At 42.8% G+C, this 25,101-nt stretch overlaps 1 protein-coding gene across 5 annotated transcripts in view; it reads left to right on the top strand.

Moving 5' to 3' along the window:
• Positions 1-25,101, top strand: part of MPPED2 (metallophosphoesterase domain containing 2) — a 172,000-nt gene that overhangs the window by 49,147 nt on the left and 97,752 nt on the right. For 3 of the 5 annotated variants that reach the window (XM_084774620.1, XM_084774621.1, XM_084774622.1), the window contains one exon: positions 1,625-1,806. The exons of 1 other annotated variant lie outside the window; for it this stretch is intronic. In XM_084774620.1, the coding sequence (XP_084630746.1) occupies positions 1,625-1,806 (182 nt within the window). Of the gene's footprint in view, positions 1-1,624; positions 1,807-25,101 lie in introns of those variants that run through there. One more of the 5 variants, XM_084774624.1, reaches the window with a different exon arrangement.

The following is a 25,101-nucleotide window of genomic DNA, read 5'->3' as shown; positions in this document are numbered from 1 at the left end:
TCTCTGGGTAACAGCGTATTCATTCATAGGCCTGACAGGAAAAAGCCTTGGATGTGTTTTGTACATGTTAAACTTCATTTGGGGATTTCTCATTAGATTGACTTCAATAACTGCATCCGAGCTCCTGACTCTGTCTTACTCTTCTCTCTCCTTTTCCTCCTTTCTTCTGCTTTACTTTGCTTCTTTGACAAAGATGAAAAGAGTACACACGCTCACATGGAAGAAATTTGAGGGCTATCCAGGCTGCGTACGAATGTCTTTATTTTTCTTACTGCAATTACCTTGTTAAAGAAATTGTTTCTCTAAGAAGACAGAGAGAAAGAAATTAAATAAGCCCTGCGGAGGCATTCTGCATGAGAAGTTTGTGTATGTGTTTCCCTGTGCTGTCTGATGCCTGCCAACTATCAAGGGTGGGGCTGTGACATAAAGTACATTTCCTTATTTAATGCTTGACACTCCAACCTCCACTTTGCCTAGTGTCCTCTCTGGTGGCCTTCGCTTCGCCCTTAGAATGGCTGCTTTCCCTCTGTAGTCCACGACAAGCGCACATGCCTGCAGAGAGACTGAAGGAGGCTGTCGGAGGAGAATTGAGACAGTTAAACCATCTTTAACTTGGAACAAACCTCTTAAATAATTAAAACTGTATGTTCCGAGAGAGCCAGATTTGAATTCCTTTACCACATTTATTTAGCACACTTTGTTACACTCAATTAAATGGAAATGTTCTGTTTCATTTTCTTTACTTCGGGTTGATCACTTTGCCTTTTGGTTCTTATGGCCCTCATGTAATTTCACAGTGCTTAGGTCTCTGAAACTGTACGTGTAATAATGCAAACACAGGTATACGCAAATCCATTAGAAGGCATGCTATTGTTCTAAAGAGAATCTTTGCCCAAGGTGTCTGAGCATCCCCTGGAATCTCAGGTGTAATGTGGACTACAGGTAATTCCTGGTAGTAAAGATGAACTCGACAAAGTTCTTCTAGTGTGTTTAAAAACAATCAAACAAACAATGCCCTCCACACAAACAAACAAAAGCAAAACAAAACAACAACAATAAAACACCCTATTATGTGGCATTCCTTCGCCTCCCCCACAGTTTGATCAGTAAACCTCGTAGCAAAAGTCTGCAGACATGAGAATGAGTGTGGAAGGGAAACTGACCGTGAGTGCTGTGTCCGCATCTCCTGGCTGAGCATGTGCAGGCTGCTCTCTGGAAATTAGCTCTTCACTTAATCTGTGCATGTTTAAGAAGGAACAAATGAGAGATCCGCTTCCTAATGAGTGGTGGGATACTGGAATCGTGATGAGAGAGAAAGGGCATAATTTTGCTTCCTCGGTTGGGGCTCAATATCCTGAAACTTCAGTATTAATCACTATCAGTTGCTTGGGCCTTTTCTGACTCTTCCCTTTTAATTTTTTTTTTTTTAACCAGGTAAGTCACACACTTAAGAGTTTTCCTAGTAGGACTGTAGATGAGGAATGCTGTCTTCTTCATATCCCCCAGGTGTCCCTTTCTGTTCTTGCATTGGATCGTTTGGGTGTGTGCATGATGACAGTTGATATGTATGTGTGATGACTATTAACATGCTTAACTATTACGGGATCTATTATGTCTACTTCAGGGTCGACCCCATCCCATATGACACTCCAAAACCAGCGGGCCACACGCGGTTTGTCTGCATCTCAGACACACACTCCAGAACAGATGGTATCCAGATGCCTTATGGGGACATCCTTCTCCACACAGGCGATTTCACCGAGCTGGGACTGCCCTCAGAGGTTAAGAAGTTTAATGACTGGTTAGGTAAGGAATGATTGCGTTCTGGCGGCCCCAATTAACCTTTCCCGGTCTGAGTGTCACTCACTGCGTCCTAATTGAATTAGAGCACTTGGAAGCCAGCTCAGCCATTTCTTGTATGATATGCTGTGGTGTCTAGCTTTTAAATCCAATTTTGTTAATTAAAGATGAATTTTTAGATATTTAATTTTACCGTGCATCCTTTCGGTGCCTGGCCCCAGCGGCTCTGGGGCAAAGAGATGGGAAGCCCTGAAACCAATCTCGTCTCTCTCACTCTACTTTAATGAGGACATCCACTGGCACACACACACAAGGCCTAGAATCGTATTACACTTCATTGGCTCTAGTCTTTCTGAGGCATCAGGAGCAAAGAAGTACAAATGATGTAGCAGAAAGAGAATACTGAGTAACAGAGAGGGTGAGAAAGCCTCTCTAGGAAGCACAGTTCCTCAGCTCTGTACTGCCTAGAAAGCGCTAGAAAGTGCTTTTCTCGCGGTGTCCTCCTGCACCATGCCCAGCGCTCCTCAGACATCAACTGTCCTGACATAGAAATCATCAGATTTGCCTGAACATGGGGGCTGGGGAGCGGGGAGGAAATACCAAGGGATAACCGGACAGACATGGACTATCCATTGGTCCCTAATTCAAACAAACCCTGGGGCCTGGGAAGGTAGCTCCCAGTTGTTAGCATTGCAAGGCCACGTGGAGTTAGTCACACCTGTGTGAGAACAGAGCTTTAGGGCTGGCGTGCAGCTCCGTGGTAGAGTGCATACCGACCCCCTGTTCATCTGCAAGCTGCTGAGGTCAGTCCCAGCACCATAAAGGAAATAAAGAATGCAAATAAAATAAAAAAACAAAGAAGGGTAAAGCATTTCTGAAGACATTGAAGAATTATATGGTTACAAGCAAGAAAATAATTCTGGAAGAATGATGCCACGAGTATTATGTGAGCCAATGAAAACATAATGACTCCGGAGACTTAGGCAGAAACCTTAAGGGGTTTGTTTTTGATTTTTAATCAAACTAGAACAAGGTAAGGGAAAGTTTTAAGTTATTGATTAGAGATGATAAAAAACATGTGTTAATTGACAATAATGCTCATTGAAATGTTTAAAATATATTAAGAATAAACAATAAGATGTACTATGATCAATTTTGCTTTTTCATGTGTTTGTGGCTATCAACTTGTACATAATTGTCTTAGGAGTCTCTATCACTTTTTTTCTACTTTTGTTTGATATTATTGGTAGGACTAACCATCCTTGAGTGATTTCCATATTTATCCCTTTTAGTGACAACATAGCATACTGGCTATAGTATTCTTTGGTAAGATGTATATTTGAAAAGATAGCAGTTTGTCCTTTGGCAGCAAGAACTGAAATGTGAATTTTCTGATATATATGTCTTTTTTTGTTTTGTTTTGTTTTGTGGAGACACTGACTTTGTTCTAAGGGTAAAGGACTACTTAGGAGTTAAAAGTCTCAAGCCAGAGCCCTACAATTCTCTTGCAGCTGTGTACCACGGTCTCCGGGCTCCATTAGCGATGAGTGATGTACCTGTCTATCATATCTTGCCATTGGATGTGGGTGCTTTTACATTTTCTGCCCTTTCAGAAGACGCTCAGTCGTATTTAAAGCAGACAGATATTTTAGAAGTTATTTAGCAGAGTAATCTCGTTTTTATACATGTCAGAGATGCAAAGAAATTAAGAGACTTTTTAGTCTCCCTGGGGCAGGGTTGGGTGTGATCCAAAAATCTTTTTTGCCTCAGCAAGCTTTTCTTTCAAGTATTATCTCCTCATTTTAACCACTCTTTAAAGTCAAAGGCAAGTGTGTGTGTGTGTGTGTGTGTGTGTGTGTGTGTGTGTGTGTGTGTGTGTGTGTAAATGCTGAGTCCAAGAAAGCCAGAGGTGTCAAATTCACTGAAGATGGAGTTGCAGGCTATTTTAAAGCCACTCTTTATCAATGACCTCTTTGCAGCTAAAGTTATTTGGGAGTAAGAAATGAGTCTGTTTAGGTATTAAGAAGATGTATGGACCATATTTTGTTGTTGTTTGTTCCGAGGAAGGGCGCAGCTTCGGGGAGGTGTTTAGGGAAACACAGACAGGTTAGGTACTGGTTATGATCTTGTGGCTCTACTGACCTTGGGCGACTGAGTTCACCTCTTTCCCCTTGGTTTCCCTCCGCAGAACTAAGGATTAATACTACCTGTCTTTCTGGATTGCTGTGTAGATTAATCAGTAAATGATTGCTGGTAGTGAGTTTTGTGGGCCATTAATAATGGAATGGGGAATGTGGTGAGTGAACCATCAACAGATATTTAAAGGGTAAAAACAAGAAGAGGTCAGAGGAATTACTTAGTAGATTAGAAATAAACACTTGGAGATTTTATAAGGGAAAGTACTCCATAAATGGAAATGTGCCGTAACTAAGGAAATAAAATGATAAGGAAATAAAAAGCTAAAGCCCAGCTGCACATCAGGTCCCCTTCCCTCTCTTTCCCCAACCCCCACCCATCTAGTTCGGCAGGAGGGAGAGGTCTCAGTGAGGGGTGTAGAACAAGAGACCAAAGGGGGCCCATGGGAAATGGGTAGAGTAGCTGGGTTCCCATAGAGAAGGCTGAGAATAGCTCACTGTTACCAGGGCAACTCAGGGTGCTCAGAGGGTGAGAGATGGTGTGTGATTACTCTGCCACTTGGCTCAGACAGGAACCTCTCCCTGGAAAGGGCGCTTCCAGCCCTCTCTGCAAGGTAGGAGTCGGGCTGAGACTAGGGCCTCTGCCACAATAGGACATTCGACTCTCACCAGCTTGGGTCAGTGACCTCTCACTGACTGATTCTTATCTTTCCACTCCACGGTCCTGCTCTTTGCAAACAACATCGCGTTCTCTCATGCTCCATTTCTCTACATTGGGTCAGTCTGGTTCAGCCCAGGCCCTCTCCATCTGTCTGCTAATGTCATTCCCATTTTACAGGCAACTTTCTCCAAAGTCATTTAGTAGGTAAGAACGTTCAAAGGGGCCAGTGAGACGACCTAGCAGGTGAGGGCACCTGCCACCAGGTGTGACGACCTCAGTTCTATTTCTAGGTCCCACATGGTAGAGGGAGAGAGCTGACTTCCACACATGCACCATCATACACACACACACACACACACACACACACACACACACACGTACACACATATATACACATATACATCATAAATAAATGAATGTAATAGTAAATAAAACTCCAGAGGAGCTAAGTGCTCTGCCCACGTCTACTCATTGCATAAACGTGGGGCTGTGCGGCTATAAAGTGTGACTTCAGGCACTGCTCATGAGCTTATGAACATGGAAGAAGCTAGAACTACATCAGCAGCTTCCCTCGGAAGTTGAGGAGCTGTTTCCCAGGTGCTGCTGGTGCACACATTTGAAGGATGGGCTTCAGTCCTGCTTGTCCTCACGTTCACCCTGACCCTCTTGTCAGCTCACTGTTCATTCAGAGATGGCAGGCCCTCATTAGTATTTCCATATGGCACAGGGCAGGTGTGACACAGAAAGTTATTAATATGGGATAATTTATGAGAAGCGCTACAACGGTCACAAGATCAAGCTGAAAAGTGGGATAGCAAGTTGAAGTTATAAGCAGTGGAAGACACCTGCTTTCCTATTTACTGTGTTTTAAATAAATTGCTTAATTTCCTGATTGACTTTTGGGGTCCCTTTTTGGTAAAATGGGCAATAATAAAAAATGTTATTTCAGCTGGGCAGTGGTGGCACACACCTTTAATCCCAGCACTGAGAAGTCACGGGCAGGCAGGCAGATCTCTGTGAGTTCAAGGTCTACAGAGCTGAACTCCAGGACTTCCAGGGCTACACAGAGAAACACTGTTTCAATAATAATAATAATAATAATAATAATAATAATAATAATAATAATAATAATAAAAAATAATACTTTATGGTTGTTGTGAGGTGTTTCTATTGTTTTGATGAAAAACTACGACCAAAAGCAAGCTGAGGAGGAAAAGATTTATTTGGCTTACACTTCTGTTGTTCATCATTGAAGGAAGTCAGGACAAGGACTCAAAACAGGGCAGGAACCTGGAGGCAGGAGCTGATGCAACAGACATGAAGGGGTGCTGCTTGCTGGCCTTTTCAGCCTGTTTTCTCACAGAACCCAGGACCACCAGCCCAGGGATGGCACTACCCACTATGATCTAGGCCCTCCCCCATCAATCACCTAGTAAGAAAATGCTCTGCAGCCAGATCTTACTGAGGCATTTTCTCAAATGAGGCTCCCCCTTTTCAGATAACTTTATTGAATCAACTTGTCATAAAACTAGCCAGCACATGAGGGTCTACTCTGTGATCAAGCTTATTGCATTATGGAGTGTGACAGCATGATGGTTAGTGTTGTCACTTTGACAGAATCTAAAATCACCTGGGAGATGTGCCTCTGGGCATGCCTCTAGGGGTATCTTGATTGTCTTAATTGATGAGGGATAGAGAAAGAGAGCAGAGAAGCAGTGGGCACTGGTTGCTTTTTGCGTCCTGATTGTGGGTTCAATGGGACCCCTCTCCCTTAGGTTGCTTTTGTCAAGAGTATTTTAGCATAGCAGAAAAGAAACTAAGACAGCTGTCCACCGTTACTGCAGAGGAAGAGAAGACAGTCATCAGCATAGGCTTCAGGATGTAGAAACTCAGCGGGGGGGTAGGGATGGGGGGGTGGAGCGGGGGTGGGGGGGTGGGGGGGTGGATGGCCCATGCCTGTAATCCTAGCACTCTGAGAGGCAGAAGCAGCCCGGATCTCTGTGAGTTTGAGGCTAGCATGGTCTACAAAGCAAGTCCAGACAGCCAAGGCTACACAGAGAAACCCTGTCTCAAAAAACAAAACAAAACAAACAACAGCAACAACAACAAAAAGATGCAGAAACTCAAAGTGGTTGACACACGGGTGTAAAACAGCTTGGGATGAAGCCTCCCTTTCCACAGAGTGTTCAGACTGGAAGAGCCCTCAGATGCCTCCTTGTTTAATAGAAATAGAAAATGGAGAATTCAACTGATTTGCTGTGCATCTCACTTAATAAATGGTCAAATGGGGACTAGAGCTTGGAAGTGGCAGGGTGGGACAGACGCACTGAGACAACTTACCTATGAGGAATCAGCCCCAATGTCGTATACTGTTCCACGCAATCCTCTAAATGGCCTGTTAGTAAGAGCTAAGGTGTCATCAACTAGTTAAGTGCACACAACGAGGAAGTGGCCTCAGGTTTTGATCAGAGATCCATCAGACTCCAGTGTCCAGTCTGTTGAATACCTGTGCCCTAATCTGCTATCTCTGCAGAGAAAAGCTGCCTTTCACTCTATCTAGCTGCTGTCTTCTAGGAAAACCAGGCCCAGGGTTAGAAAGAAAAGTGGTTTCTAGAGCCAGGCACTGAGTGTGGGATTGTGGGAAAGAGACATTCATACATCCTTCTTCCCCATTTTTAAAAAGAATGGTAGTTAGATAGTATAGTCCCATCTGTATTTTATCCCATACATGCTGCAAGGATGTCAGGAGTAGGCAGACACTGCTTAGCCAAGCTAGGGCCCTGCCACCCACCCAAATGCGACGTTTCCTTTTTTCACCTTGGCAAAAAATGGATCCCAGTCCCAGCTTTGGGTTAAACTTGTTAACGACAAAGTAGCTGTCAGTTAAAATGTGATTATTTTTATTGCTTTTTCTTAAATTCTAGACATCAGTGGCTTCTAATACCACCTTCCCTGGAGGCACATTTTACGAGGTGCCTTTTCTGATTGCTGTTGGCCATGTCTTTCCTCCACCAGAGCCTGTTTACTGATGCTCGTCACTGTTCACTAGATTTCATCTGTGCTGGTTTCTTGTTTTCGGAATATATCTGGCAGGCCTCTTATTATTGTATATGTGGTGACAGATGCTATTTTAGGGGTTCTATTTAATTGTTTAGCCCTTTTCTCAGAGCCAACTTTCAAGGACTCCTACATTGAGTTTCCTTCTTCTCACATGCACCATGCCCCTTCCCACCTCTTTCCATTTGTAAACCCTGTTCCTACTTATTTATAAAGTGACCTTTTTTAAGAGAGCTCGCTCATCCCTCGGGATGGTCCCATAGATGCTTCCCTTAACACGGTGGCCAGACAATCTGCACAACCCATCCTGCGGTTGAAGCAGAATCGTTTGCCTGTGTTTCACTCTGCTGGGCAATGGTATGCACCTCAGGAGGGCTCTTCAAACATGTGATGTACACAGATGTTTGTGGAATCACTGAGTCAATGAACATAAAGTATAAGACCTTTTTTTTTCATCACATACTCTGAAGTAACCGTGCTTCCAGCCTTTCTCTTCCCTCCCTTCTCTGTTCCTTTTCTCATAAAATCTTTTCTAGCATCCAGCTCCTTGTTGCTAGTGACTGACATCCTCTGCAGAAGTATGAAGCGTTTGCTTCTGCTGCTGCTTGCCTTCCAAGACAATGAACTGGGAATACAAAGGTCTTGTGGTCTATTCTGACAGCTGGAAGCTCATGCATAATAATTGAGTCAGCCAGAATGCTCCTTTAACATAGCCCCAATACCACAAACTCCTAAATAGAACTTTTCTTTGGTTTGGATTATCACTGAATACCTCTGAGCTTTAGCTTCTCTAGGACCAAGAGGGAGGATGCAAATGCTTCCAGGACTGTCTTGGGAATAGTCTGGTTTTAGGAGCATCATGTGAGGGATGGTTTTAACTGTGTGATTGTAACCAGCATCCCAGACATACACACAAATCAATTTTGCTCCACTCCAAAGACCATGCTCCCTTTCCCAAGATTTTGCTGTTGATACAACAGGAAACGCCTTCGCAGCCTCAGCTGTTAGCCTTGTATATACCCTATGTGTGTTCCTACTTACAGTTTAGAAAACAGATTGTGGTAGGAAGGAGGCAAAATACCTGTGGAGAGATAGACAAAGCCACATGAATTTTAATATAAATCCTTGTGGAATGTTTTCTGCTCTGCCTCTAACACACACACACACACACACACACACACACACACACACACACACACACACACTTCCACAGAAAATAGCAATGCTCTTTTGTAACTGTTTCTTAACAACATATCATGAACAACTTTAACATCAATCAAGATGCCTTAAATACTTTTCCCAAAGAATACTTTCATTGTAAAATACACGCTTGTTAATTATAGAAGTCCAAATATGTGAACATGCACAAAATTGAAAATGCACAGGTCTCCACAATCCTGTCTCCAGAGGAATTAATATTTGACAGATACTATGTTGGAAATGTTTCTGCTTTCATTTATGTTTTGAAAAGCCTTAGTCACAAGTCATCTATACTCTCTGAGGACTTTAATGACAATTAAACAACAACAACAAAAACAGTTAGTAGAGCTGTACGTGTTAATTTGCAACTTTAAAACACGTAGCCTGCTATGCTTTGTTGGTGTCAGTAGGGCGTGAGTTTACTGCCGTTTATTAGTCCCTTCTCCACCACTAAACACCTAAGGTGTTGCCATCTTTCATTATCAGAGGCACTGTTGTGGTCAACATCATTCTTGCTCTGTCTCTGTAAACATCATAAATTACATTTGTAGGGTTTGCTCCTAGAAGTAGACTGGTTCCTTCGAATGACATACATTGTAAGAAGAGGATTTGTATTATGTGTTACCAAGTTTCCATGGTGAAGGCTGCTGTGTCTCTTTAATACTCCTGGCAGTGTTTGAGGATCTGTGTCATGCGTGTTTGAGTGCCCTTATTGGAAGGAAATCTTACCTTTTAAGTGCTCTTACAAAGTGACTACCCACCCTTTTTCTTTCTAATTCTGAAAGTTGAGGTGGTTCATAATTTTTAAAGATAAAAAGAATGATACAGACAACAATTTGGGTTTAACAGTGTACCCTGTCGCCTCCAAACAACTGCTCTGAACAAAGGCTGTACATGCTGCAGTGTGGCGCGTGTGCGCTTATATGTCTAGCCATAAAGAGGCGGTGTGCTATCAAGAACAGTGTGAGTACTGAGTGTAGTCTGCCAGTGTTTAAATTCTGGTTTACCCTTGTTAATCTTGAGATTTTCAATCCATTCACCTGTAAAAGGAGAAGCATTATGAGTTCCAAAGCTGAGCACAAGGTTTGGTATGAGATTAAACACAATAAAGCATACCCAGCACATTGAGGTAGTGCCCCAGTTTGCTTTCTATTTCTGTGATACAACATTCTGACCGAACGCACCATGATGGCAGGGCTTATTTGGCTTACGCTTCCACATCCCAGTCCATCGCTGAGAGAGGTCAGGGCAAGAGCCTAGAGGCAGGAACTGATTTTGTACAACCTAGAACTACCCTACAGTGTGCTGGGCCGTCCCACAGCATAGACTTACCTACGGGACAATCTGATGGAGGCATTTTCTTAATTGAAGTTCCCTCTTCCCAGATGTCTCCAGCCATGTCAAAGTGACAAAGACACCACTAACCAGCACAAGTGGAGGAAGGTGAAGAATGTAATTTGCCACTGCGATGTTTGCAAAATGGGCCGCATAGTCCTCGTACCGGATTGTTCCTTCCTTGTTCCTTGGGAGGGCATGAGAGCAAGGGAACTGAGGGCAATAGAATGTCTGGGGAAGTGACATTATAGTCCTTTGTGCCACACTCGCCCACTTCCCCCTCTGCAGAAAAGAGAGAGTGAGTACTCCGCCTCTGTCTGCCCAACAGACACCTGACACTGCCCACTCTATAAGCATGTCAGACCAAACACGCATGGCATCTCAGGTTCTGGTTGACCTCTGACCCCTTGAGAAAGGTCTCCTGTTCATCTCCTATCCCCCCCCCCCTGTTTCGTTTCTCTTCTTTATTCTCATTACTTGCTCTCCCCTCCAGTGTCCTCTTTGCTCCTTCTAGAATGATCCTTACAACTCCAACACACCAGACTTCAGCTCAGATATCAGGGACAGGGTTCAGTTCATGTTTAGAATTGTCATATAATACTTTGGAGGCATGGCTTGATTGTTTGAAGCTTTTGATTATTTTTAAATAGCTAAAGTTTTTTTGGAAGTGGAATTGGCAAACGGAGCAGTTTGGACTCTGCCATTTTGAACAAAGAGAGGTGTAGCAAGGTCTGCTCATGAGGGAGGCACCTGGCACATGAGAGCTGGGGTTAAATGGAGTTGTGTAGCCTCATGGCAGTATCCAGTCACATTATGGCCACTAACCAACCAGGAAGACCTAATAAAGAAGTAAAAGAAGGCAGTTGTAAGATGGAGCGTGAGTGCTTTTCCCTGTGTTTTCCAGAGGCACCTGAGCCAGAGTTACAAAATCGAACCCCCTGGTCCTTATGTGGGGCATTTAAGACCAGTAACATTTCTTACTGTTTGCTCACAAATATAGTTATCTACCATGCTATCCTTTTCAGTTTTTGAGTCATATTTGTTTTTTTCTAGTTACCCTTCTAGAATTATAATTTTTAAATAGACTTTATTTCAAGTCTATTAAAGTCTACCTTTCTCTCTCCCTCTCTCTCTCTCTCTCTCTCTCTCTCTCTCTCTCTCTCTCTCTCTCCCACCCATCTCTGTTTCTCTGTGTCTCTCTCTCTCTTTTTCTGTGTGTGTATGTGTTGTGGTATGTGGCTGCATGTTTGTACACATGTGTGCACATGCTTGTAGAGGTCTGAAGCTGACACTGAGTACTTTTCTGGATCATTATTCACCCACACAGTGTCTCACTGAACCTGGAGCTCCCCACTCTGGCTAATCTGACCAGCCAGTTTATCCTGAAGGTTCCCTGTCTCCAAGTCGCCAGTGCTAAGATCACTGGCAGGTCATCATGCTTGCCCAACTTTACTTGGGTTCTTGAGATCTTGACCAGGGCTATAGTTTTGCCTCCTGGTACTGTGACTAAAGCACCCTGACAATAGCAATTAAGGGAGAAAGACTTTATTTGGTTCATAGCCCCAGAGTATAGCCCATCACTGTGGGAAAGTCAAGGCAGCAGGAACTTGAAGCACCTAGACACATCACATCCACAGTTACCAGCAAAGAGTGATGGATTAAGGGGTGCTTGCTTTTACTTGGCTCGCTTTCCCCACTCGTATACAACCCTCCCCAGCCTTACACACAGGCATTGTTCTACACATGTTCTCACTGAGGCTCCCTTTCCAGGTGATTCTAGATTGGATCAAGTTGAGAATGAATACTAACATTTTTGGAAGGTACTTTCTCCACTGAGCTATCTGGCCAGTCTGGCTATTTTTTTTTTCTTGGTCTGTAAATCTAATATTTGATCAGGTTCTCTTGACTTGCCTACATAGTCTATCCTGTGACAGTTACACACCTTGCATTCCTGTCTGTGATGTCAGATATGTATGTTTGCTTAATCTGAATAACAGTTGGTTTGCGCTTATTATTTACTTGTCTTTATGCTGAAGAGTCTTTGTTCTAGAAATAAATTATTTTATGAGTGGTCTAATTTATATATAGGTACATTTTCTCAGTAAAGACAAGATTAAAGTGTGGTTCAGATTGGGTATAGGATTAAGTTAAATTCTTTGGAAAGAAACTGAAGCCAAATAGTTTGTCAAATGAGTAGACATCCCATTCCATGGGCTCCTTGGTGAGCCAAAGGCATGGTGACAGGTCTTCTGTGATCCATGTGAACCTATCCCTCTGTGTTATGGGTAGTCTTTTAAAAATTATATTAATTATAATGCCTATAATTTAAATGACAGCTTTTATACAAAGAACTTAAAGTACCTTTGAATGTATTAGCTCATTAATGCTCCATAATAGTCCAGGGAGGCTGATGTGAGCAGACAATATTAGCTCTGTCTTACTGACAGATGGATGGAGATCCAGAGAGTTGGGAGGACAGTGGGAACACACGGCATCCAGTGCAAGCGTGAGGCAAGAGCCAGTTACTGGCCTTTTCTTGATGCTTCTAGCTCTGGATCCTAAAGCTAAGTGCACTTTCCCTTTCTGAGAGAGCTGTACTCCACAGGGCAATAGACATACATGTACTCCTCTCTCAGCCTAAGAGAAAACGTTCGGTCAGAATTCCCCTTGGAAAGGCTGAGTTATTAAAGCATTTACTGTTTTTTAAATTGTGTTATTAAAATTAAAAGAAAAAGAAAACTGTTTAAAACCACACATTTTCCCAAACCAAGCCAAACTTTAAAAAAAAAACCCAACCAGCTTTTTCAAACCATGTAATCAAAACCAGAAACATGTAGAGCCCAATCTCTATCCTAAAGCAAGGCCCTTGTATCTGGAATGTATCGGGATAGCCCAGCCATGGTGGCTCTTGCATGTAGTCCTAGCACTCAGCAGATGGAAACAGTAGGATTGTGAATTGGAGACCATCCTGGGCTACCAAGTAAGACCTTGTTGAGAAAAAGATGGATGAGACAATGAAAGAAGGAATAAATGAAGGAATTACTAGGCATGGTGGCCCGAGTTCTTTGTCCCAGAATTCAAGATGTTCAGACAGGAGAAACATTGTGAGTTCTGGATCACGTAGAAAAATCCCTGTTCAAAACAAACAAATAGCCGGGCGTGGTGGCGCACGCCTTTAATCCCAGCACTCGGGAGGCAGAGGCAGGCGGATAGCTGTGAGTTCGAGGCCAGCCTGGTCTACAAAGTGAGTCCAGGACAGCCAAGGCTACACAGAGAAACCCTGTCTCAAAAAACCAACCAAACAAACAAACAAACAAATAAACAAAACAAAAAACTAAACCTTGTTTGACAAAAAAAAAAAAAAACAACCCAGCAACACAAAGAAATTTAATTCTCAGAAAATTATTTGCAGACAGTCCTAAGGAAGTGTGAGTCTGGGGGCAGTTGGAGAAGAGGGTACATGAGTGCTGTACAAAATTCTCAAAGAACTAATGAGAAGGTGTGAGAGAGGACTGTAGCAGTCTGCCTTATCCTCTGGCTTCTGTGGGTGCCTGCACCGTGCCTTAGTCTGAATCTGTACTCAGGAAACTGAATGATAAATATTTGTACTTCGTCCTCGTTCTCGTTGGACCTGAATGCCATGCTCATTGTCCCCTGAGAACGCTTGCTCACTCTTCAAAGCTCAATTAAAAAGTGCCCTTTGTTACAACACTCTCTGGCCTCTCCAGTTGGTCTTTCCCTCCGTCCTGTGTTCAGATCGCAGGCACGCACAATGTTTAGTGCTTCTGGGCTCCTCTCTCCATCGACTCACTGGTGAAGTCTTTAAGAATCAATAGCCTTTCAAGAAATGTCTTCTTTTCTTCACACCCCTCTAATGCTTTGCTTCTCTATATGTGGCTCCCCTTTACTACTTCTTCTCTGTATGAAGGAGAGGCAATCACAGAATTGAACAACGTGTAAAGACCATCCTTGGGAGATGTGCGGTGCCATGCAAATGTTAGAGATGACTGTCACTTCCTTGTTAGCATCCCGACCTATCATCGACCTACATCAGAGACATCCAGATGCATTTCCAGGATGCGATGAATTTCTTGCATGAGGACTGCAATCTCGTATCGTTTGATTTGGCTTTGAACTTGCTGATGCTGCGTAGATGGCTTCCATTTCACTCCCCCTACCTTCCCCAGGCTGCCTGCCTATTGTTTCCAGGAATCTTGATTCCAGCTGTCCCCTGGGTTTTTGAATGACATTTCCCTGGCCTTTCTAGCTCTGCAGAGACTCAGTTCTGCTCCTAGTATATCATCCGACTCACTGATTCTTGTCATTTCCCCTCCCCACCTTTGACTGATAAATTTTCATTATTGGTTTTACGTGAACCTCTTCAGAGTTCCACGCTGCCTGACCCCTGTGGTCACTTAGTGATTACATGCGCCAGCTGAGGTAATTTATTCACTTTGTTTTGGTGTGAACATGTCCCATGGGGCTTGTAACTGTTGTAATCACTTGACCCTGGTGACTGTTAAATGCTTTAAACACAGTTATTTTAAATTTATAATTGTTTTCATTAAAAATCCCTCCTAGTAACATAACTGACCTTGCTGTCAGCATGGCATTATGTGCAGGAAGAAGAAATGAAAATATTATGATGCACATAATACCATGGTCATCAGAGATGCGTGGCAAATCATTAGCTTATCCTACACACTTTCATTTGGAATCCCGCAAGGCAGATGAAAGGGAAGGACATAATTACAGCACCCTCCCTGTAATTCAATATGGCCGCTCCCCATTCAGGCCAGGCTGGCAGCTTAGGGACTGGAAAGTGGTGTGGAGTCTGAGGTGAAGTACCAAAAGGGCTTCATTAGGTCAGGCTCATTGCCTGTGTACATAGTGCTTTTCACACCAATAGGCAGGCCTGATGAATGAATTTTTTAAAAATCTACATAGTTTAGCTCTCAATTTGAAATATTTTTCAAGTCTCATAAAAGTTGCAAGAATACTACAATGAACCCCCCATGAGTGCTCCACATGGATTCCCTTTGCTTTGTTCCTCTCTCCCCCTCCCTTGCTCTCAATTTCTGGGTCTTCCTGTTGTACACAGACATGACTGTACATACTTCACCGAGGTCAAAGAACACAGGTGTTAACTGAATGAACTCACTATATTAATCAAAATCAAGAAATATGAAACACTTGGGTATAATAATTCTAATACCTTATTTTCATACTTTTCCCACATATTTACAACTGTATTGCTAATAAAGATTTGTGTTTGTGTGTGTGTGTGTGTGTGTGTGTGTGTGTGTGTGTGTGTGTGTGTGTGTTTGCGTGTGCATATGTGTGAGAGAGGACATCTGTGCCATAGTACACATGTGGCGGTCAGAGAGCAATGGCCCTCATTGTTCATACTGAGACAAGATCTCTTGCTCACTGTTGTGTACTCCATACTCCAGGTTGAGCTGACCACTAGTGTCAGGAGCTTCTGCCTCCATCCTACCATAGGACCCTGAGATTAAAAATGAGCAGCACCGCCATGCCCCACTTTACTTTGGTTCTGAGGATTTGAACTTGGGTCCTTGCTTTATATACTAAGCCATCTCCCCAGCCCCAATACTATTCTTCATAGGTAACTATATTTCTGTGTCAGGATCCAGTTCTGAACCGTGTATTGTAATTGGCTGTAGAAGTCCAACTAAATCAAAACACAGTTTATCACCTCCTCCTTCTCCTTCCTCCTCCTCCTTCCTCCTCCTCCTTCCTCCTCCTCCTTTCTCTGCCTCTTCCTCCTCTTTTTCTTCTAAGGAAAAAGCTGTTATAGTGGAAACCTGATCATATGAAACTGCTGGGTTTTTTTTACTTAGTTTATAAATAATAAGTTTACACATTTCTGGGTAGTAAGTCACAAAGAGAGGATGCTAGGTGATTATTTTAAATACATTTGTTTCATTCAGTCCCCCTAAATACCAAGAAGTCATTCTTGGTCTGCAACTACAGAGGGTGCAATTTTTGGAGGTGACTGTGTTCTGGGTCACATAGCTCTCATGGGCAGTGTCCATACTCCAGCTCTGCTCTCTGTAACACACGGATGTGGGGGGGGGGGGTCAAAGTGGAACTCAATGCTCTCCAGACTGAGGCCAAGAGAATAGAAGGATATTACACTTGTTTTATTTCTAGTTTTTGCTTTGCCTGGCAAATATTAGAAAATACAGATATATTTCGTTTGCTTGTATTTTTTGGCTCCTAAGAAGTCTACCTGATATGTCAATCATTAAATTTGAGAAAATTAGTAACAAAATGCCACACAAAGTTTGAAGGAAGAAGTCCTGCACACACGCAACTTTTAAAATTATGGGTCCTTGGTAATGGGTCTGGTGTTCCTGAGAACCCCAACACTGAGGTACAGTGTGTGTTCCTGGCCTGGCTAAGTTTGTCCTTGTGGAAAACTGAAGATCTATTGTGGATTAAAAGAAAGTCTTTTTAATTAAAACTTTATTGTAAAGAATTTGGAGGGAAAAAAAAAAGTCACAGAGAGATTAGCCAGACCCCAGGACTGCACATCTCAATGAACTTCTGTCCAATTAGAACAACCATGTGGATGCTGGGGAGATTCACACTGGATCTTACAGTTCATTGAGAATCACTGTGCGACATTCAGGGTTAAGCTCCAATAGGGGAAAATTCAGTCCAGAACACACAGTTACATCTTTACATTTGCTTTTGCTTATTTTTTATTTTTCTTTCCTTTTTGTTCCATGAGGATGGGTAGGAAGCAGAGGTAGTTTTGCACTTTGCTTTGAATGCTCTTCTGTTTTTCTAATGTGTTATTCCTGGTCAGGGATGCTGTTTTGCAAGGAATAGCTTGTACAGAAGCTTTTGTACAGAAGTGTGCAGGGTCATCTCCAGGGCCCTGTAGTTACATGCTTAGTGCATGGCAGACAGCACCACTAATGGCACAGTGCACCAAGAATCTGTAGTCTTCTCTGTTAATAGATGTGGTGCCAAATGAATATGTGTTTTGTTTGCGGATCCATGCCACCACATTTTAATTGCCTGTATGTGGCGAATTTTCTTGTGCAGTTGCTTTTCTCTACTTACAACCTTTTATGTGTCATTTTCGTGTTTAGTATTTTGAAACAAGGGATATTTAAGGCATTTGGTTTTTACCATCTTACAAAACATGTATACTTCTAGATATATGAATTTATTCCACCAAGATGTCTCTAGCTTTAGATATTTAAGGAAATCTTTTTCATGATGCTCCAGAAAAGAACACCATTTTATGGGAAAATCACTGTTGGTATTGGCAATACTGCTTGTGTGTCTCATCTTTGTTTACATTTGCAGTTTGTATTAGAACCACATTTGCTACACCCAGGGTAAATCATTAAGCAGCTATGACATGCATTATTGATCTCCCAGATTTAGGCGTTATTGTGACAAATTGAAGCAAACTTTTTCCCATAAGGTTTTAAGAACTCAGCTCAAATTTCAGACATAGGGAATGAAACCACACAACAAAGAGGAAAAAACCTCCTTTTCCCCCCTTTAATTCCAGAATACTGTTGTATAAGTGAACTGTGTGGTTGTCTTTCTTCTCCTGGGTGTGCACAAGTCCCATTTAGCTTTTCTGCTTCTCTGCTTAGTTTGGAATCCAGTAGACGGCTGTTCTCTCTTGTTTTGAGGAGACTACTCTTGGACACTTTAGAGCAGGGAACCCCAGAGCATGGGTTCCTCTGTAAGATACCCAGAGTGAAAGAGCCTCTGTTCCGTTTTCTGACTCTGTTGATTGTATTATTCTGTTGTTTGTGACTCGGGCACACTGTGCTCTGTGCACTTGGTTCCCTCTGTCACTTGAATTGGGAGCTGATAGGCAGCCAGCAGCTCAGAGAAGTAGTCTTTGTGGTCATGGTGGAGTTGGTAATACTACTGGTGGCTCACTTTCAGCAACTGAAGAGTTTAACCAGCCAACACTTCAGACAAAGCAAGAAGCCCTTCAAATAATAACCACATAAATAACGGATTCTCAGCCTGAAGCACGCAGAGGTGTGTGCAATAGCATGCAAGCCTCTCCTGTGAATGCGGATAGAGTCATAGTCCAGCCCTGTCTTCCCGGGGCACGCCATGTTTGTCATTTTGCTATTTGAACCATAGAATCCTATATTTTTAGCATATTTATAAAAAGTCATTACAATGAAATTATATTATTATGCAAAGGAGTGTAGCTAAGTGGTCTGTGGCAACTGTACAGGGAGTGGCCACGTGCAGGTGGCTATGAGGGACGGCTGCTGATTCTCAACAGTTTTGACATTATTAGTCACTGGGAACAGTCAGAGTATGTCTCAGAATATCTGTTGACTCTTATCTGATAGTGTACATTAGATCCAGACACTCTCAGGAAGGTCCATTGTGTGAGTTTTTGTAGCTCTTCTCTATGTAGTGTCTCACTGTCAGCCATTATCACCTTAGTTTGCAGATGTAAGCTTTTAGCTCCTCCTTACCCACGTGAAGATGAATATGTCTTTACTGCCCACAAGTCAGTGTGTATGAGGATGTCTTTGTTTTTTATTATATGTAAAACACGCTGCAGCTCAGCTCCATCCTCCATGGGGTAAGGTATCAAAATAAGAACTTGTGAACTGGTGACATGGCTCGGTGCCTAATCTGTACTTCCTGCCAAGCCTGATCGCCTGAGCGCCATCCCTGGGATCCACATGCCAGAAGGGAAGAATTGACTCCTACAAGTTGTCCAGTTGCCCTCTGACATACACACACACACACACACACACACACACACACACCCTACACCACACCACACCACACACTTTTCTCTTCCCCACAAACAAAGAGGAGCATGCATGTTAGGAAGAATCCTGCCTTTCTGGAAGCTCGAACATGGTTGTCCTCGGGCACACATCCCCTCCTGTGATGGGAGGAAGAAGGAGCAGGAAACCTATCTTGGATGCCTTGCTTCCGTTTCTTATTTCTTATTTTTATCAGAAATGGAGATTTAAGACTCAGATTGTCCCCGCCCTTAGACAGATGTCTTTTCGGCTCTCATTAATAATAATAATCTTTCCATCACCCATGGAGTGTGAGAAACCTGCCAACTGGGCAAGAGCACACCCCTGACACTCAGGCTCATACTCCAGCAGGGTTCCTGTCACTTTTACACTTGGCAAATCTGGAGTTTCTGCTATAGCTGCTTCACTGAACACCCACCATGCAGTGCAGAGCATTCATCTTCCAAACTGAGCATTACTCCTCCGTGTGCCTGGTTTTGAAATCCCTTTAGCCCATGTGTCCGTTGGGCTCTATGCTTTAAGAAAACTTGTGCTTGTGGTATTAGGAAAATATGCCTGGTATTCATATTATTGTTTTCTTATGCCCTTGTGTGAAATATAGATATACACAACTAACAATAGCTATAAAAATGAAATCTTGCACAGAGCCATACCCTCCCTCTCCAGTCAGCAGGAATAATGCTTTTGGGGTTGAAGATGAGCTATCTTAATGAGGAGGTAGGAGCGTGGGCAGTAAAGGGTGGGTCATAGCAGCTCAAGAAGTGAGGGGGAGAATGCACTGCAAATTTTAGTATAATGCATAATGTTGGAAGACATTTTATCCCATCATAAAGATTAGCAGGCTGTGTAATTCAATTTAAAATTGGTCGGCGTGTCCTGACTATTATAAAGCTCTTCTTTTTTGTTTTATCACCATTGCATCCTTTTATGCTTTACCCCCGGTGTAGAATGGAGCATACAGTGAAATCGTATAGAATCTCCTTCCATGGTCCCCACCTCTGGGAGAAATTGTTGATGAATGTGAGAGATTACCTTAAAATGAGTTAAGAAAATGCTTGCTCAATTGAATGCCTCCTTGTTTTCTTTCTTCCTCTCTTTTTTAATGGAAAATGAATTTCTTCTGAGCAAGCAACCATTGACAGTGAAATTCTTTTAAAAGCATTTGCTGGACACAGGGCTTAGCTCTCAAAATTAGCACTTATCTCCAGTATTGTTGGCTTCACTGTGGTGTTGAAAACCCAAATGCAGAAGAAGCTTATGTTAATGCAAGACTGACAGACCCATGTCTCATGGCCTTTACCCAGCCTAGGGGTTAATAAATGGGCTTAGGATTGCTCTCTTGATTTTCTTTATTATAAGAAAAATGACCGCTTCCTAAGCCACGCCTACTGGTTCTTGCCAGCAGCCTGGATTAGTTGTTAGTCAACCATTTTGGTTCTACTGCTTCATAAGCTCTTCACAGTTAAGCATTCTTGTTAGAGAAATGCCAAACTTGAGCACGCGTGCGCACACACACACACACACACACACACACACACACACACACACGCATGCACACACATGCGCGCGCGCACATACACACACACACACACACACACACACACACCACCTGCATATGCACACACTCCTTAAATGAAATTCAGCAAACATTTATCGAAGTTCCCTTTTATGTAGAGCAGCTGAAACAGTGGGGGATGAGACTGGATGCAGCAGAAAAGGATGTGGAAAATAGGTAGGCACTACTTTCTCTTCACATCCCCCGCCCCTTTTCTAGTAGGGAGAGATCTGGACCTCTTTTTTCACGTTTAGAGATGGCTTCAGAGAGATCCCGTTGGCTAACTCACTTTGTTGAGAAGTCTCCTCGTGTCCGTTCTGACTCAGTGGAAGAGGTGTTATGATTGATTAGCAGTATGTGCCATGCTGTAGGGCAGGGCTGAGATTAGTTCCAGGACAGCCAAGGCTACACAGAGAAACCCTGTCTCAAAAAGGAAAAAAAAAAAAAACCTCACATACTGTGACTTTACTATTTCTGGTTTAGTGTCATTCATCTTAGGGGAACTATGTCTCCTTAAACAGCCACTGGTGAAGGAAGCAGCCATGACTGTCCACCAGACAAGATCTGAGCCTAACTCTACCTTTCCCAAATATGTGGCTTCACAGAGAAAGATGCAAACATGTTCAGAACTGTGACGGCTGTGCCATGATGGCTTCTAGTAGGCTGTGACCATTGTTTCATTTGTCTATGAATGCGTTTGCATGTTATCTTCAAGAGAGTGGCCTATTTTTCTAAAGTGGTGCTCATTTGGTGTAATTTATTATTATGGCATGCCATCGCTTAGCCATTGCAGCCTTGGTTGACATTTTAAAATACTATACCTGATCATCTTGTTCTCTGTCTTTTTTCTTTTTCTTTTTCTTTTTTTTTTTAAACATTTATCTATTTGGTATATGCATGCTTGTGTGTGCATGCCATGGCATGCAGAGGTTAGAGGACTTTTATTGTTGTTGTTTTTGAGACAGGTTTTCTCTGTGTAACCCTGGCTGTCCTAGAACTCACTTAGTAGTCCAAGCTGGCCTTGAACTCAGAAATCCACCTGCCTCAGCCTCCCAAGTTCTGGGATCAAAGACATGTGCCACCATGCCCTACCAAGAGGACAACTTATGAGAGTTGGTTCTCTCTTTCCACCAAGTGGATTCCAAAGATGGTACTCAGGTTGTCAGGCTTGGCAGCAAGAGCCTTGATCAACTGATCTACATCTCCAGCCCTTCCTGTCTTATTCCTGATTTTTAAAAATACTTATACTCCCTTTCTCTTTGACCCTTTCTTCCTTTCTTTTGTTTTATCTCTTGTCAGTGCCATAAACAATCTAAAGGATCCTTCTAATAGACAGTGTGTGAGGTTTTCCTAGTGTACGTGAGTCAAGATTACAGGATATGTTGTGAGGTTGAACTCCAAAGATGTGGGAGGCAGAGGCCATCGGGAGTGTTATCTTCTTGGAGATGCATGACTTTTATCACTTTGCCAGGCTGAAACGAGAGTCCTGACAACAGCCCAGAAGGCTTCCTCTTAACAATTGCAGTTGATTTACTTGTTGACATCACTGGTCATAGACAGATTTGGCTGGAGCTGGAACCCATTGGTACAGAGTGGCAAGCATCCCCTATTGTGGCTGCTGAGAGGCCTGCACCAGCTCACCACCCTGCTCCCTTTCAGCTGTCGGAGCCCAGTCCCTTTGGGCATGGCCTCTGTAGCTCTGTGACTAGACTGATGACTCCCTCTTCCTATGGGTTAGAATGAACATGGGACACGGGGCTTCTCTTTCAGCTCTTTGCCAGGGTACTTTTTTTTAAGTTCCAGAAGAGAGTGGAAGTGCAGATAGAAAATGTTTTCCCTTAAGGTCATGGCCCACTCAGTTCTGGAAAATCAGAATCTTCTCAGCTGGAGACTGGAATCTGACCTCAAAGGGGAAGAAAAAGAAAAAAGAAGAAGAAGAAGAAGAAGAAGAAGAAGAAGAAGAAGAAGAAGAAGAAGAAGAAGAAGAAGAAGAAGAACAAGAAAGAAAGAAAGAAAGAAAGAAAGAAAGAAAGGAAATTCCTCATGTAATTCTCAGACCGGCAGGTTTAGGAGAAACTGGCTGAAGAGGCTGTGTGTTTTGGGCACCCCCGATGACTGAAAGGTTTGTACAGTTCAACTGGTAGGGTAGTGCATTTTCAACTGTGTTCTAAAGGCTTAGAGAGGAATCTATAAGCACCTCAGGCCAGAATCCCACCCATTTCTCCATCTGCAGTCTGTCTTATCCAATGCAGACAAGTTTAAGTTTCCTAGTGAATTTTGGTTTAAACAAAATTTTTCCAGAATCCTCTCATATGCTCCACCATGCTAACTAACCATAGTGACCTGTCTCTGTGGCAAGATACAAGCCTGACTCACTTCTGAGTTCTGTGGTTATCATGTTGCCTTTGGAGAGCTAAGAGCAGAGTTCCGTCAAGGCCCCCAAGTATCTGAGCTTTTGGGAAGTAGCTGTGGAAAGTCTGTGGTGGAGGAGTGGAAAGACCGTAGGTATGAGCCCTGAGCCAAGGATTAGCCCCAAGAGCTCCCGGGGACCCAATGCCAGTGAGCACTGACCTCACAAGGACTGGCAGTACCGTATGCCAGACATCCTCTTACTCCAGCCGTTGTGTTCTGACAATGTCCAAAGAGGAACCTAAGGAAATAGGTGTTGCTGAGATGCTTCAGGCCATCCCTGGACCACAGCTGACTTTCAGGGCAGGCACAGCCTTACCGTGTGTACACTGCTTTCTCACAGTTGTCTCAATAGTAGAGCCTCGCTGTGCTATCCTCACTAAGGCAGAAGGCCGAATAAACACATTTTTAGAAAGCTGTTTGAATACAAGGGCAGGCTTTTAAAAATCCAGCCAGCGAACCGTAGAAGAGTGCTGTGTCTGAGTATTTTTATGAAAACAGATTTTAAAGAAGCCAAATGCGTTCGATACTGTTTTATCATCTCTTCTGTATGTGGCTGGGTGTGCTTCCTGCCCTCTTATGCTACACAGGGCAAGGGAAGTAAGTTTGTTTTTGTTTTTGTTTTTGTTTTTGTGCATCTCTACTGATGATTGCTCAAAGGGTGAGCAGACAAAAGAAAATAGGTTCGTTGATTTCCTTCAAAGGGATCTTCCCTGACTGCCACATTTCAGTCATTTCCTGTTACTCTGGTTCATACAACCTGATAACTTTTTTCTGAGCTTGGCCATGATGTCTCAGATGTGATAGCCTCTCTTTACTTCTCTGTGTGTCTATTGGTCCCACCTGAGCATACCTCCAATGACGGCAGATATACCCTGTCACTTTTCACAGCATTCTTCCCAGCTGTCACTAAATGTATTGCCTGTTAAATTCTAGAACTCCAGAAAATGATAGTGGAATGTTGTAGGAAGGTTGAGACCATTCCGTCAACACATGGAAACCCTATTTAACTAGGAAACCTCATCTTGACTTTCACAGGGGTCAGAGATCGCCTCATGGGATTAAATGGGACCTGGTTAGAACTCTTTTCTAAAACATAGTTGGATTTGAAAAGTAGGTTAAGACCTGACTTTGCTAGAGCCTTTACATAAGCTAAATGGAAATAAGAGTGAGGGAAAAGTAGGAGCCATGCAGATGGGTGCTTGCTGCATGAAAATGGCAGGTTGGGTGGGGATCCCAGCATGCATGTAAAAGCCAGGCACGGAGGAGCATGTTTGCAATCCCAGTGCGTTGAGGTGGAGCTGCATGGATCTCGGAGGCTTCCAAGTCTGGCTCAAGGTTCAATGAGAGACTTTGTTTTTTAAAAATAAGATGGAGAGTGTCATAGGAACACAGCAACATCTGTGTGTGGCCTCCCCATACACAGGTGAGCATAGCCACACACAGGAACACAGACAGACCCACAAAAAATAAGAAAAGGGAGAGTTAAATCACAAAGTGAGCTACCTGAGGATTAGAGTTGAAAATGAAAATTACACAACAGAATTAAAAAGAAAAAGAAGTTTAACTCAAAGTACTCCAGTCATACCGGAAGTTTTGAATGGCTTTGGAGAGAAGGATTTAAATGCCAAGTTAAGTTACAGCCTACAAAACATTGTCTTCCTTCAGTGTGCTTCACTGTCAAAACACACTAAAGGAATTCAACTTAAAAAAAAAAAGGTCTATGATCAAAACACATTGTATGAATCTCAAAACTCTCAAAGAACTAATAAAAATAAATAAATGTAGCTTATTTTCAAAGAAACTTCTGACCTCCATTTTCAACCTTTAAGAGCCAGTAATCTTGGCTATTGTTCAAGGAGGAAATACAGTTCCCTATGAGGAGAATAATCCCAGTGAAAAACAAAAAAGGCTGGATTTCAGAACCAAATACAGAGGAAACTGTCATTGCAGTAAGCGTACATATTATAACAGTCTAGGAACATTTACCCTGCAAACATTGACAAAGCACTTTGTTACTTGAAAGGAAGTGGAGATGCCTTGTTGGTTGAGTGTAATTGAATGCAGCCCCTTAGCTATTGACACAGAAAAGAAGAATTGAGATAAGGATATCCCAGTATTGGTAGTCTCGGTTTTTTAGAGGATGTT

Source organism: Acomys minous (assembly GCF_964271855.1).
Source record: "Acomys minous genome assembly, chromosome: 3".
NCBI lineage: Eukaryota > Metazoa > Chordata > Mammalia > Rodentia > Muridae > Acomys > Acomys minous.
The sequence above is the reverse complement of the archived record's forward strand: the minus strand, read 5'-3'. Positions and strand labels throughout refer to the sequence as shown.